Source organism: Gobius niger, assembly GCF_951799975.1.
Source record: "Gobius niger genome assembly, chromosome: 10".
NCBI lineage: Eukaryota > Metazoa > Chordata > Actinopteri > Gobiiformes > Gobiidae > Gobius > Gobius niger.
In genome coordinates, this window is record NC_136861.1 from 26,588,552 (window position 1) to 26,603,644 (window position 15,093).

General features: G+C 40.5%; 1 protein-coding gene across 1 annotated transcript in view; it reads left to right on the forward strand.

The window, feature by feature from the left end:
• Positions 1–865: 865 nt before the first annotated feature.
• The window catches only part of mei1 (meiotic double-stranded break formation protein 1), a gene marked incomplete at its 5' end in the record, with an annotated part of 34,265 nt that continues 20,037 nt past the window's right edge, over positions 866–15,093 (forward strand). The window contains 15 exons of the mRNA XM_079565253.1: positions 866–1,009; positions 1,571–1,694; positions 3,301–3,351; positions 4,328–4,401; positions 5,549–5,654; positions 7,861–8,058; positions 8,614–8,765; positions 9,623–9,737; positions 9,877–9,996; positions 10,924–11,023; positions 12,462–12,596; positions 13,878–13,992; positions 14,462–14,559; positions 14,641–14,788; positions 14,979–15,090. Of these exons, the coding sequence (XP_079421379.1) occupies positions 866–1,009; positions 1,571–1,694; positions 3,301–3,351; positions 4,328–4,401; positions 5,549–5,654; positions 7,861–8,058; positions 8,614–8,765; positions 9,623–9,737; positions 9,877–9,996; positions 10,924–11,023; positions 12,462–12,596; positions 13,878–13,992; positions 14,462–14,559; positions 14,641–14,788; positions 14,979–15,090 (1,792 nt within the window). The remainder of the gene's footprint in view (positions 1,010–1,570; positions 1,695–3,300; positions 3,352–4,327; positions 4,402–5,548; positions 5,655–7,860; positions 8,059–8,613; positions 8,766–9,622; positions 9,738–9,876; positions 9,997–10,923; positions 11,024–12,461; positions 12,597–13,877; positions 13,993–14,461; positions 14,560–14,640; positions 14,789–14,978; positions 15,091–15,093) is intronic.

Below are 15,093 nucleotides of genomic sequence, written 5' to 3' on the forward strand. Positions count from 1 at the left end.
TGCAGCACCGGACAGAGCGCACTTTGACGCACGACAGGCGCGCACACTCCGCCCTGTTATCCTCCGCCTCCACACGCACTTTACTTCCACTTCCACACAAAGTCATATTTACATCCATAACTTACCTAGGAATATTTGTGTTTGTTTGCTTTTCTCAGCCTATATGTTGATTACTTAAGATTGCATTTTAAGTACGGCTGGCCTTGCAGCTTATTAATATTGCAGTGCACGACAGTATCTCTCAGACATAGCGGTGCAAGAGGTTGTGCATGTGAAGGAAGTGGTTAAGCGCGCGTCAAAGCAATCATCGACCGATCAGGTCCGCACATCAACTTTCCACTGTAACTCACCACACATTGAGGTTTTGTTCTTTCTTGTCATCGGGCCCAAAGGGTGCACAGATGTAAGTCTGATGTGTGTCTGTAAAAAAGGTTTTGCTTTCTCCCCCATGAAGAAGTGTTGTTAGGCCCTGGTTTTAGATGTCCACAAAATAACTTTTACAGAAAGGAAATGTGAATAACTTTAAAATATATATATATATATATATTGTACTTATTTATGTTAAAAAATAAATAAAATAAATAAAAATGATCGTCCGTATCACGTGTGTGTATTATCCTCATTAGCCAAAGATCAGCCTGTTCGAGTTTGCACCGAGAGAGAAACATGGCGGGATAACTTCACTGCGGTATTTGTAAGTAACGTCATGTTACACAAACTGTAATATTACGAGGTTTATAGACAAATCTTTTCACAAAAAGAGAAAGACTTGTGTCCCACTCTGTGTGTGTGAATATAGCTAGCTAGCCTGTCAAGTCTTGCGTTGTACATGTCGTTCTTCTTCTGACAGAATGAGTGAATAAAAATGTCTGCCGGAGACGTCGTCTGTGAGAAGATCCACTTCAGACATGATCCTCGGTGGTGTGGCCGCCTGGGCCCGGCTGGAGGCGGCGGCCTCATGCTGTGTGTGCTGTGCGTGGTGGAAATCATGGAAAGTGAAGACATTGCGGTAATCGATGTGTCCCACCCCGTACAACCAATACAGCCAATACAGCCAATACAGCCAATACAGCAAATACAACCAATACAGCCAATACAACCAATACAGCCAATACAGCCAATACAGCCAATACAGCAAATACAACCAATACAGCCAATACAACCAATACAGCCAATACAGCCAATACAGCCAATACAGCCAATACAGCCAATACAACCAATACAGCCAATACAGCCAATACAACCAATACAGCCAATACAACCAATACAGCACACCTTCACAGTCCGTCCTCATAGTCGTACCACTATTACAAACTGAATTACTCATAAATAAATTGCACAAGTTACATGGATTAGGATCATGACATACATACTTCCACCATTTCTCACATGGGAATAGTAATACATGGTAGGAATAATGATTTATTTTGAATTGGATTGCAACATGCATTTTACTCTCACTTCTCAATGTCTATTGCACTGGCAGTGATTTGATAATACTAGTCCAGTCCATCCTTATTTAGTATCCAGTTTCATGAAAGATTCTCCCTCTTCTCTTCCTTTTCCACAGGCTGTGAGAAAGTCCTATGCCTTGTCTGGAGTCAGTGGGGTATTGAAGTGCTCTCCCGGGGCCTTAAAGGAACTGCTTCGACAAGACCAAAGAGTCTCACTGCGTTTTATAGCTTCTCTGCTTGGTGAGAAACCTAGACATAAAAAGTTATCTTTGGATCCATACCCTGTAGGTCATGTAAAAGTATTCTGTCTGCAGATGTATAGCAAATTAATTGAGTTTTAGGTATACTTTTTCCATGTATGGAAATAATCCTCAGCAGTTGAGCATCTTTCATTGCTGCCGGGGCAACCTGTCAGGCGCAGTGGGGACACACATGTTGTCTGAATACCCAGCTGGAGGATATTGTTCAGGTTTTGAGAACCTGGAGGAAACCTATCCAGACACGGGGAAAACAGTCTGGGAATCAAACACGGGATCTTCTTTCTATGAAGTTAATTATTCAGCCTTAGTGGTGCTATTTTATGATCACTGAATGAAGGTAGTTGGTAACAATTTCAAACAAATCTTTATCACTCTCAAATCCCATATTGATCTAAAATGGTTCATTCAAAGTTTCCTTTTGCCGGTCTCCCGGAGAAGCTTGATGTAAACAGGAGGAGCTTAGCAGTAGCTGGTGAATAGTACCTGCAGAACAGTCACAAAAAATATTCCAAACTCCTGTAGGTTTTTGAAAAGGGAATAAGGTGGTGACAATATGACCCTGAAGTTGATTTTGCTTAACCTCTTAACTCCCACCAGAACCGAGCACAAAAAGGGGCCACGAAAAAGCAACAGCAACAAAAAAGCAGCAAACTAACAAACTAACAAAAGATTGTCAAAAAAGTGACAACGCTGGAACAACGCAAGGAAAAAGATGCCTTAAGATCAGTTTTGTGGGTCTTAGCTTTCACATGAGGCGTTACACTGGCTGATAAGCTGGAAGTCTAGAAGCTTTTAGATTTGGGTAAAGCCAAACTGGAGAAAATGCACTTGGTTAAGGCGGGTGGTAAGAGGTTTATATATCCTCTTCTTAGCTACTCCTAACTTTTTTATGTGATATGCTTTTAATAAATGTATTATGCGTGTCATAACTTAGCAACAGCGTGGCAGTTATTTGAGTGGCAAGTATGCAATGTTATTTATTGATTTGTCACTAAAATTACAATGTATTTCTACTTCAAATGTGCATTCCCTCTCCTTATTTCTAGGGTTATTGAAATGGCCGTTATATTAAATGTTCTAAGAAAACTATACCTATTCAATACAGTTATTGCCTCATCTTGCACCAAGCCTAAAACATTAGTGCTGTAATCAAATTAGAGTTGTGTGGGAAATAGTAATCTGTTTCAAGTGCTAACTACACTGGCAGCACATTAAAGGGGCCTGTGTAGAGCTCGTGGGATGGTTTTGTTAAACTGAGAGGCACCATGCGCCAATAAAGAGCTAATCCAATAAAAGAAATGCCTTTCATCTAACCATAACATATTCAGCTTTGTTCGTTTTTATACTTACAAAGCATCAATGTTTAGTGTAGGAAGTATTACATTTAATATGGCACAGTTTTTGTACATGAATTCATTCTCCTCTTGAACTTCTAGTGTTATTTCCATGCCCTATGTTGTAGACTAAACTGCCATCTTGCTTCTCCTTATTGATTTTTTTTTTGTTGTCTTCCAGTTCTGCTTGAACTTTGTCTAGCTGTAGGCATGCAGAGTTTGTTGCGTAACCCGTCCTCCCTCTCTCACTAGGGCTGCTTCATACCACAGAGGACCCATCTACTTTGGAAAAGGTTGACGAAGGTAAAGAAGGCATTTGTGTTGTTAAGCACCTTGCAAACAAGCTGTTTTGGATTACGGCTGCAATTTCCTAATGTTATGAGCCGACAGACTTTTAAATGACTTTCTAGTTCACGAGCGGTGACATTTAGCTTGCACATGTTCCGATATTATGCATTTGGTAATGTGTTATTTGGCCGCTGTCTGTTGGCTGCCTGTTTGACAGCAGTGCAATGGAACTTTTGCCTTGCATTGTTTCTTTACAGTTGTGTATAAGTTTGCTCAGCTCAGCGTGGTTATAGATTGAAACCACTTCTGAGTGTATATGGTGATATGTGGCTAAAACTGTCTTATTTTTGGTCTAGCAAACAAAAACAAATGTGTTAATGTGGATATGTTTGTATGTCAGTAAATTGTCCTGTAACAAGTTATCTTTATCAAACTGTAAGGCAATTACCACAGCAAGTCTTTTTTGGTGACATGACCAACACTAAAAGGGGCTAGATGCAAGTTGGTATTTTACTGAGATATGTTCTTACCTGAGCTTTGACGAGTTCTTTAGGACCTGTCTGATCTTCACCCGTGCCTTCTATCACGTAAACACAGCGCAGACGGCGTTAGCATTTAGCCTCTCCCTCTCTCCACTATAGCTCCAAAACTGGTCAAGATAGAAGCTACCAAGCTCTTCCACGTTTTCCCTATTTAAATATGGTTACGTGAAGTGTTCCACTACAAAGTATAATACACAAAATTAAACAATGTGGATTTTCTAAGCGGATAAAAGGGGGAATTATATTGTAAGGCGTAATAATACCAGGAGTAGTTTGAAATCCGCACACTAAAAACAGTGGCCTATTCCTTTTACATCCATCCAATACATTGTACAGACATCACTGTAAAAGTGTAATAAGAGCTTTATAAATAATTCTTAACTAACTTTTGGTTGTTTCAAAAAGCATGTCATCCCTGGTTGTGTATTTTGCATGTCTTGACGAAACAGTGCTGCTCCAGTTGCTTCTAGAGCTGCAGAGTGAGCCGCCCTTTCGCTTTGTCTTGGATGAGATTCATAAACAGGTAAGTCATCTATACAGCACGTACTCTTAGCACCATGTTGAATAGTCACGGAATATATGTTGGAAATGCGTATTTAGAATATTAATTTTGATACCCTGAATATTGTATTTAGGGTATTTAGAATTCAATTACTTCCCTAGAATCAAAGGAACACATTGGAGTACTAAATCATTTAACTTCAGCTTCAACAATGCCCATGTGCTCCGTGTCATGTGATGTGCTGTGATCTGCTGTGCTGCATTTGCAAAGTGTTTTTTTATGTTCCCAATTAGTGGTAAATATATTCACAGGCCTTTCAACAAGCGTAACTACATGTCTTTTAATCGTATGTCGCATATCTATACATAGCTATGCAGATCATTGTGAAAGTATTATAAGTATTTAGAATAGTACTCTGACTGCACAAAGTATAAGTTACAAACGCACGTTAAGGCAAGTATTCAGTATTTTGTAACTAAATACATAAAGTATTCTCTGCAACACTGTCTATGGCTGCAGTAGCATCAGGCTCTTGGCAGACTCGCATTGTTTTACATCAAAATATAAAATTTTCTAAACAAATCCTAATATCTAGTGTGGCGTTAGGCTCTTTGAATTGAATACACGCAGTAAATCTTCCAAACATTCTTTTCGTAAACAGGTGGGTTCTTGTGATGCGACACAAATGGAAACGTTGGGCCTCAAAAGCCTGTTGAACAGATGACGCTAGAGATTGAAAATAGCAGTATGTGCATGGAGATGTTGACAGAGGAGCAGATACGTCTCATTTATTTGATAGAATAGAGCCTGATTAGCCTCTTCCAACAAAATTAGTCAAAACAGCCATAACAGTCATGACGCATAGAATGACTGAGTTAAAAAAAGACTATTTGTTGATGCGTAATTGTTGTAGCATTAAGATTTATTGGCCTCCCATCCCACTTAAAAATCAACATTTGCGAGCCTCATTTTTCACGCCTGCTTTGCTGCCTGGAAAGATGTAATTTTTATAATTCCTCACAATTTATCAAACTGAATTGCTTTACTGCATGGATTTTGCCTCGTTTATACTTGTCCGTTTAAATTGGATATTATCATTTATAACAGTCTCATTATTGGTTAAAATGTAAATTGATTGTGTCTGAAAGCGTGTCCATCTATTTTCCAGCTAAGTGGTGCGCTCAATGCCAAGAGTTTGCTATCAACATTTAATTTCATTGGACGATTGTTGGAAGCCGTGCCTAACGTTGCCAATATCCTGGCGACTCAGTACGGTAAGACAATCATGCTGTATTATAGGACCTTTGACAGAAACGTGATTCAGGATAAACATTCCTGCCTTGACTGTAGGGCAGTGTAGGTACAATATCTTTTGCAAACCGTCCCCATGTCTTATACTGTGGTTCGGGTTAGTTACTGTAGTTTAGATCAGTACAAACATGTCCTGAAATGTGGGTGATTGTTGTATTAGTTTAGCTGGTCTACTCTCTCATGTTGATGCAAAACCCCACATATTTATATGTTGGCAAGAGAAAACGTGATTTTTACTTTAAAGGGACTATACAGGGGTTAAAAATGTTAAAACTAAGCATTTTCCTCCCCCTACATGTTACAGCAATGTCCTAATGTGTAGAATGAGCCCAGACCTGTTCACCACAAATAAATAGAGTAAAATACTATCATTTCATTGCAGATATTTTTATGGTTAAAAACAAATCACAAACAAAAAAAGATTTCAAAAGAGCATGTATTTGTCTCCTAAGACCTGATTATAACTTTACTGGGAGCGGGGATGTCTCCAGCTCGTTACCATGGAGATGTTGAGTAAAGGCAGCCAGATATATAAAATTGAAATAGGTTAGGTCCTCATCCAAATTCATCCTTTTATTACCCACTGTAAAAAAAAAGCATTTTCTGTGTCTAACTGGTCATTAGGAGCATGTTTTGTGGTGGCATCAGTAGAATCCACAATGTTACGTAGTGTGCCTTTAAACTTATATTATCAAAACCTTAACCTAAATTTGAAGAGATTGTCTTTATTATGCTTTATTTTTAATGTCTGTCTCCACACGTTTAACTGAGTAGCAGAGTCTCTCCTTACTTCTCACATACAAAATACTTCCGTTATAATAAGTCTTTGCTACACTACCACCTGTATGTTTTCTGTCCGCTCACCGAACCATTACTCCTTTGAATAATGGGTGCCATTAATCATAGTCATGAGGGTGTGTATTTGGGTGATGCGTCACGCCCCAGCGCTAAATTTGAGCTTGCTATTTTACTACGCTTTGTGTCCGCCTCCCATGTGTTGGATAGATTTCTAAGGCTTTTTCGAACAGGTTGGCGCTGTGCTGTGCTGATGTAAGATGTGGGCTGCCACTATTGACTGTGTGGGTCTGTCTGTCGCCCGTCACTCAACAAATCTCTATAGGGCTGTTTGGACTAATGACAACAGCGGCACACCGACAACACGGCTCAAACACGCGCTCTGCTCTTTGGGTTCAGACTGGTGAACTGAACTGAACCCCTGTTGCGTTAATCTCATTCAAACCTCTTTTCAATCTAATTTCGCCCCTTTCTGCTTCCTGTTTATTTCTGCATATTCGAGCGTTGCTCCCTTAGGTTTAAACTGAGGTGGTGGTTGCAGAATAATGTGCATAGGAGAAAGTTATTATTATTATTTTTTTGCTTTTTTTTTTTCATTTTGAAGAAAGAAGGAGAATTTGAAAAGCAAGGGGGCATACTTTACACTTTATAGATGTTAGGTCTTAAGTTTTAAGTTGCTAAACAGATATACAGAGTAGAAGCGACTCATGTCCAAAGGGGTTTAGCTGAACTCACTGAAGCAAAACATTCAAAACCAAAATATTGTAGAAAGCAGACCACAGTAGGCTCACAGTGGCCGGCAGAATAGTAAACACCGATATGAGCCATTTCTTTTCTCTGACACAATAAAGCAAAACAACATAGTTAAGTCTCCTTTTCCCTGCAGAGCCAAAGCAGCGGGCCCTGAGCTTTTTCATCACAAATGGGGTATTTTCACCTGTTGTTTCTGCAGCCTTATCTTGTGGTCCATTCGCCGCGGTCTGTCTCTGCTCTGTGTCCCTGGCTCTCATCTTTGCCGCCTCATATAATTTGGTTTAATCAAACACGTCTGGGAGCTTCTGCTCTCTCACGTGGGGTTTTGATGTGGCTCAACAAAGCAGCTGCCAGGCCTGTTTCTGTGTCTATACTCCGTCATGTCTTTTTATTCCCTTTTGCCTTCTCCACTTTTGCTGTTCTGACTTTAATACTGTTTACCCTTGGGTTTTCCAAATCAATCTTTCTCTTTGTTTGTCTTGTCTCCCAAGAAATTATGTTAAAACCTTAGTAGTGTGTACAGTTCAGTCTATTTCAAGTTATTGGTTTAACGCTAATAACTTGCCCTTGTATGTCTTGGAGTTTGTTATAACTGAACAATGGTATCACTCTGTCCTGCAGTGCCTTTGCTGGAGAACTTGTGCTCAGTGCTACTTTACCCAGATGAAGAGCTGAAGGCTTCTATATTATTTGTGTGGCTCAAGCTGTTTGGGACAGCCGCTCAGGCTGTGCCCGCCTCCATCAGGGACAGAGTGTGTCTTCTGCTGCTTCAAACCTTAGCCAATGCCAGTTCGACACTTCTCATCACCAACTGCATTGGTAAGAGTCAGTACAGACTGTTCATTAAACTCCCTTGTTTATTATTAACATTGTATAACATGTTATATTGTGGTGTATCATTTTGTTAATGTTTTTACAATAGCAAGTGAGTGAAATGTTCTTTTTGCGATTGTCCCAGTTATAACACTGTTAAAGGAATAGTTCACTGTTTTTCCATACTAAGATATGTTCTTACTTGAGCTTAGACGAGTTGGCACATACCTGTCTGGTCTTTGTGCGTGCCCGTGGAAGAGCTTGGTCGCTTCTAACTTCACTCCGTTTGGAGCTATAGGAATATACTGTGAGAGGCCAATGCTAAAAACATCTTTGTTTTTTTGCTTGACTGAGGGCACACAGTTCTTCCATACTATTCAAGGCAATTGTAGTATAACACTGTTGCTTGATGCTAATAAACTTAATCTTCTCTAGATTATATTTAGCCATAGGTGTCATGTTTTGACAGAACTTGCATAATTAACTTGAGAAGAGCGTTAGCTTATGTGTGGTACGTTGTGTTTCTCAACTTCAATACCACGTTTTGTCACCATCTCTCAGGCTTGCTGTGGCTGCTGGTGCAGATGGCCGCGGCAGTGTCAGCTCTGATGAGCAGTGGTCCGCTCATGTGTGAAGAGAACCAGAGCAGCCTCAGCCAGAACCCAGAGCAACAGCCGCCCGAGCACAGCCCTCTGCCTCTCCTTCTGAAAAAGGTCTCTGTCCAAACATCCTGCTCCAATCAACAGCATGTGCATTCGGACTCTGACGTTTATCATAACAACAAGTTCAGAGCCCGGATTAATGTGCCTCTGAGTGGGAACTACATAGGGCTTTCCGCAGAATAAATATTTGCAATCCATGTCTGGGAAATCAATGTGAGATTATCTCCATAGTCACATCAGTGTGCAGCCTGTGACGTTGTGCCCTAAGTCACCCAAATGTGTGCCAAATTCATTAATTATGTAATCATTGTCGCTGCATTAGCAGAAAACTTTCTCCATCAAGCTACCAAACTAGTTAGGTATTGTTACAGTTACATGGTTGTAGTAAACTTGTTTGTGCCTGTAAGGGAATTTGTCTGAATAATTTAGCTGGAAGATAAAGATTCAAAAAACCTTGATATTCAACATAGCCTACTTAGTTTTACTAACTTGCATATTCAGTTTCACAATTCTAACGCTCTCACGAAGCTGTTCACACTGCGATTGTGTGCAAATTAGGGCAAAGGAATTGTAAAAAAAAACAAGCCTTGAGTATATGGACTATATCACTATGCCTTTGTCCTTGAATCCCTAAAGCGTTTATTCTTTACATATTGCATGAGATATTATATTACAGCATGGTTTGCATGACAGAAATGCGTAAATGCATACAGTACAGTCAGTTTAATAGATAGTGTATTGGAGAGAACGCTTCTAACTTATCTGCACTCTCATCTTCTTTAGGGCGCGTTGCTCTAATAGCACTCATATATCTTAAAGAGTGTCTAAACAATATGCCGCAGCCAAGCACACAATTTGAAAACAGCGTCTCCAGCCCAGTGCTTTCTAATCAGTCGTGTTTTTCCCAGTTGCTGCTGAGTGGCGATGAGATGTTGCAGGTGAGCAGCGCTAAGTGTATTGCATCTGTCCTGGTTCATTCGCCGCGTCAGTACAGCGCTCCCTTCATCAGAGCCGACGTTCCCGGTATTAAACACGCACTCCCAAACAAAAGCCCGCTCTGTGGTTTGCTCACTGTGCATCATTTCCTTTCAGGTTCAAATATATTCCTTGACATTAATTTGATTTTCTGCACTTTTGTGGTTTTCTCTGTCTGTCGTTGCAGAGTTTCTGTTTGACAGGCTCGCGAGTACTAAAAGTGAAGCTCTGTTGTGGTCTGTCTACACTTGTTTGAAGCTGCTCACTGAGGAGCCACAGTTTTTCTCTCAGTGCCTTTCAGTCTATGGTATGACTTTTAAAATTTTAATCTTTACATTGGGGTGTCAAACCCATTCACATTATCAGCAAAATGATGTTGGTCTGTAGATAGTTATTTCACAACCAGGTGTACAGGGATAATACTTGGAACTTAGATTGTTTTCAGATTAACAGAGTATGAGAGAGCTTTACAACGAACGGCTAAAATACAAACTCTTTAGATAAGCCACAGTGCCCTCGAAGTAGGTGGTGTAAATGAAAGGGATGTGTGAGAACAAGGTTGGGAACCACTCATTTAAAGGTTGATGCCGAGCTGCAATTCAAGAAAATCATGCTAAACCACAAATCCAATCAATCTGAACCTTTATGTGAGGAATGAATCAGGATCAGGATCCTGGAAGCACATGACATTCAGTGTTTACTTCTGTGCGTTGACGACTGCAGGTCAAAGTGATGCTGCTCGAAGCCAAAAAGTGCACATTGGTCTTGAAACCCTGAGCTACGTATACATTCAGTGGAAGCCAGTTCAGTGATAGATTTACTGCATCTTTTTGTTAGATTACAGATAGAATTAGACAAATAGCCTCAGAGCAACAAACAGAATCCAATTTGTTCTTCCTCTGCTCTGTTTGCTTTAGTGTTATGTACAATTAATTATCTGTTTGTTGTACCCTCTTAGTTTCTCCACAAACACATAGGATTTGTTGAAAAACAGAATTAACTTAATTTCCTGGTACATTTCCTGGTACCCAGGATGTTTTCCTGCTACAGCTTCTATTATTAAGTTCTGCTTTAATTTAGTAACAACTTGGGTTCATTACAACAGATGTGTGGAGCGGGATGTCCCTGAGCTGCGATTAGTGTTCATGTGAATGCACTTATCATAGTCGCCAGCCTTTTGGCTTATTGAATGTCATAAAAACACAAATTGATAAATGTTATCTTCTTGTTCGAGGTATTGAGTCTCTGGTGCGCAGTCTGATGGAGGCACTGCGGCTGACCAATCTGGAGGTGCCAAAGCAGGGCTTTCATTTACTAACCTGCATACTGGAAAGGTGAGTGTGAAACATCATTTCAAATGTTCAAAGAACTGAACTGAAATGCACTGCACAGCTGGGACTGGCCCGCCAGCTGTAGCTGCAAAACAGATCTTAGTTTGATTATTTGTTTTGGCTGCAGCTGCCGACTTTTTCAGATTGTGTTGCGTTAATAACCGTCTGAAGTCAGTTTGCATAACTGCTTCTCTATGGCTCTGTCAAAGTAGGAGCAGCATTTCTTTCAAAATATAACAGACACATTTGTCACACATGAAGCACAAACTTATTCCCTTGGTGCCACTATATGTAGACTGATATAAAACATGTGGGGAAGCAGAGGGGTGGAAGGTGAGAGTTCAGCTTATTGACAGTGGGTGAGACTGTCAGTCAGTCAGGCATGGGTCTGGTGCAGTAAATGTCCTGAATGGAAGGAAAAGGGCCACTGAGCTGCCCTCGTATGCACTGGAGGCTTCAGGATGTTCTTGAATAATAAATGTTCAAATGAAATATATTTTTAAATGTGTTTAACTGTGTCTCAGAAAAATTACTGTTTTAAGTCAGAGATAACAGTTTATTCTGGAGCCGATTGGCCGTATGCTCCACTGACTCGGTCAAGGTCCACCGTAAAGCCTGTTAAATATGGTCCACACTTAATTAGATGAGGATTAACTGTCAGCAGATGAGAATATATGACGAGCCACTAACACCGTCATATTTCTGCAGGCTTGACATTATTTTAATTAAACGTTCTGTCTGTCATATGGCAGTGGTACAAGGCATTAGAGAATTTAAATAGTGAGGTCATTTGTCTTTTAAACTGAGTGGAGCAGTGAGGAGTTTTGATGAGCTGAATAAGCATTCATGTTTTATATCTGAAGGGGGACCCAGCCCTTCAGGCGTCTTCTTGCTGTGTTTTGGGCAGTTTTATACTTCATTTAGTTGTGGTAACAGTAAGTGTCGTAGTCCCGAGATAAACCTTTGACATCAGTAGCTCAGCTGTATGGTAGTTCTTATTGTGTGTCCTGTGCTTTATGCAACTTTTTATGCGAAAAAGGTATATATTAGTGCATATTTGGCCTGTTAGTGACCCAGTGGTTGTATGGGTGGTTAGTTTGGCGGCTTTGTTTTCCATCCTGGTGGGCTCTATAATGCTTAAGGGTTTAACTTTCTACTAGGTTTTCTGGATGGAATGTATATGCAACCATGGGCAAAGATACATTTGAATTTGATGTCCGCCTTTGTTTCATGTGGATTGGCCCATTAATTACCCAAATAAGCATAAACTGGGTTAAAAGATCTGCATTTTGACAGTTAAAATTCTTGCACAGTCTTCTGACCTTTCCCCCCACCTCAGAATTAAACTCCGGGCTCATCAGAAATGTATGATGCCAGGTCCCATTGTGTGTTGTTACACTGACAGGATTATTCAACTACAGATGTGTGTGTGTCTGCACAGACAGCCCCCAGAGGTGCGCTTGTTCCCCAGTCGTTCAGGCTTTGTGGCGGTATCAGAGACTGTGGAAGCTGGGGTGGCCGCCCCCTGCCTGCTCGTGGCCACGCAGGCTGTGAGAGCCGCCTGCATCCTCTTCAGGTATACAAAACACACAAGCGGTGGAGACGATCAGTAATGCCAAGGACACAATACTATCTTCACTCCCTTAGCAATAAAACAAGGAGCTTTCTCAAGAATGATTTTTGACTGCAGCTGAGGTAAACCAAAACCAAAGTGAAGAGAAATTAGGACTGCTGCTATGGTGATAAACAATTAAACAATTGTATCTTTTAAATTAGGGATGTCCCGATCCGGTTTAGACATTGGTAGCCGATCCAGGCATTTTGAGAGTTTCGGACCGGAAAAGACGGTCGTGAGCAGCTCCGGCCTACAGGTTTAACTCAGCGCTGCTAATACTAAGCTATAACCGCTAACGGCAGCAGCTTGAAGACTCCCTGAGGATGTTCTGTTGCCGCTAAAAACATAACCATGCCAGAGAAAAGATCCTTGTCACCTTTGCAGTGCTGTCATTTAGTTTTTACAGAGCAGACAGAACTCTGCCAGAATCTAATCCAACAGTGCTGGTGAGAGCGCTCTCTTAGGAACGTGCGCATGTTTATGCATAATAATTAGCCATGTGCTCCTAGTGCTTATGTCTTTTACAGATCTTCTTTTGTTCAAACCAATCAGAACCAAAACAGGGATTAAACCCATTAACCCTATCAACGCAAAAACATGTCTATATTTTTTTTTCCTCAGACCTTAGTTGAGTATCTCTGAAATTTTTGTCGATAAAAATGGAGACTCCCCCTCCAGACCTTGATTGTCAAAGTGACAAAGTGAAAAATGAAACACAGATGAAAACTAGCCTTTTGGCTAACTGGCATATTTTACAGTTGAGCTGTTATGTTAATATGCACTGTCTTTGCAAAATAAAAAAATAAATAAAAAAAATAAAAATAAAAAAAAAGCTCATGTTTCAAAGAAGATTTAAAAAATGTGACATCTTTTCATAGTTTTTCGGAAGGCTACGCATGTTTAAATGTAAAAATATTACTTTTAGAAGGTGATTGTATGACATTGTTACATTTGACTTGATACTCAGACAGTATCAAGACAGTGCATAATTTAACATTGACCAAAAGGATGTATTGTTTATTGCAAAAATGCTAATTTGAGGTTCTTTATTGGACAAAGTGACTTGAAGTAGAAACCCATAAATTCTATACTCTCCTATTCTATAAAACCCGCTCTCCTCAGAGTCACAGTTGCAGCAAATCCGATGCTTCTTTTCTCGTCTGTCTCTCGGTCTGACCCACTTAAATGACTCCTACAGAAACCTCATGTGTATAGATCTTCATTTTGCTTCTCATCACTCAGACTGAACCACCAGTCTAGACCGGTCCAGTTCAAGGAGATAACAGGACTGATCGAGGCCATAACCAAGAGATTTTCAGAGCTGTCTCTGACTTCACACGCACACCACCAGCACTCAGTGAGTGAATCAGTGCAACTTTTTCATAGTTTTATTCATGTATATAAGGCTGAACTCGGAAAATATAGTTTTTAAATGAGACGAAATCTCAAAAGGGAGAAACCTGAAGTGTCATCTGCATTTTCAGAACCCATAAACCATCACTGGTCCCTTTCTGAGCAGTTAGGATGCTGGTGGCTGCTGTTTTGTAATTACCATGGTAAATTTCCCTTGTGGTCAGCAGAGGGCGCTCCAAGCAACATATGACATGCCAAGAGAGCCCCCTTTTCCATAACACTACTATAAGACATAAAATCTCAAGGCTGAGGCGGCCAAAAGTTTATAAGTCACAATTATGTGTGATTTTACCGTGTAAATGTTTTTACTCAGACTAAAATAAATGTATGCCATTCATGCTTTAATATAATACAGTAAGAAGATTGTCTGTAATACTGTATGTCCTCCCTCATCTCTCTCTCTTTTTATCTAGGCCAGTTTGAAGATGAAGACGGCCAATGCCCATAGCCAGGCCTCTCGGTCCGATACTTTTTTACTACATGCTCTGGCCTGTTTTCAGTCCGCTTGCAGGTCAGCAGAATATCATGACACCAGCCCTAGTCGGGCATATTGTGTGTTCTGTTAGTTTATTTACATGCACTCTCTGCTAAGGCTGGCTGAGGAGTGTGAATCTGAGCCCGGTCTGAAGGAGAATGCATTTACTGCTCCATCCAAGACGCAGCAGAATGAAGATTCTCTGGCATCGCTGAGCCGGTGTGTTCTGCGCTGTTGTGACTCTGTCTGGATACCCGCTGTCATCGTAAGAAATAACATCCACACACACATATGTACTCAGCTGCATTTGTGTTTTTCTTATCTTTGCACTTGAAGGGAAAGGAAGAACGCCTTTTGACTCCACAGCATCATTCTGATCAAAAACATCTTCTATGAGCTTATTACACAATGCCCAGCATAGTGGGAGAATAACATTATTTTGTTTGTGCCTGTAGAAGACAAGTGAGTACAGACCGAGCGCCCAGATACTGCAGCCCTTCTACTCCATACTGTCCTCTCAGTTCTTCCTCCTTCCATCACACATGCCCGTCTTCACTACGAAGCTTGGTA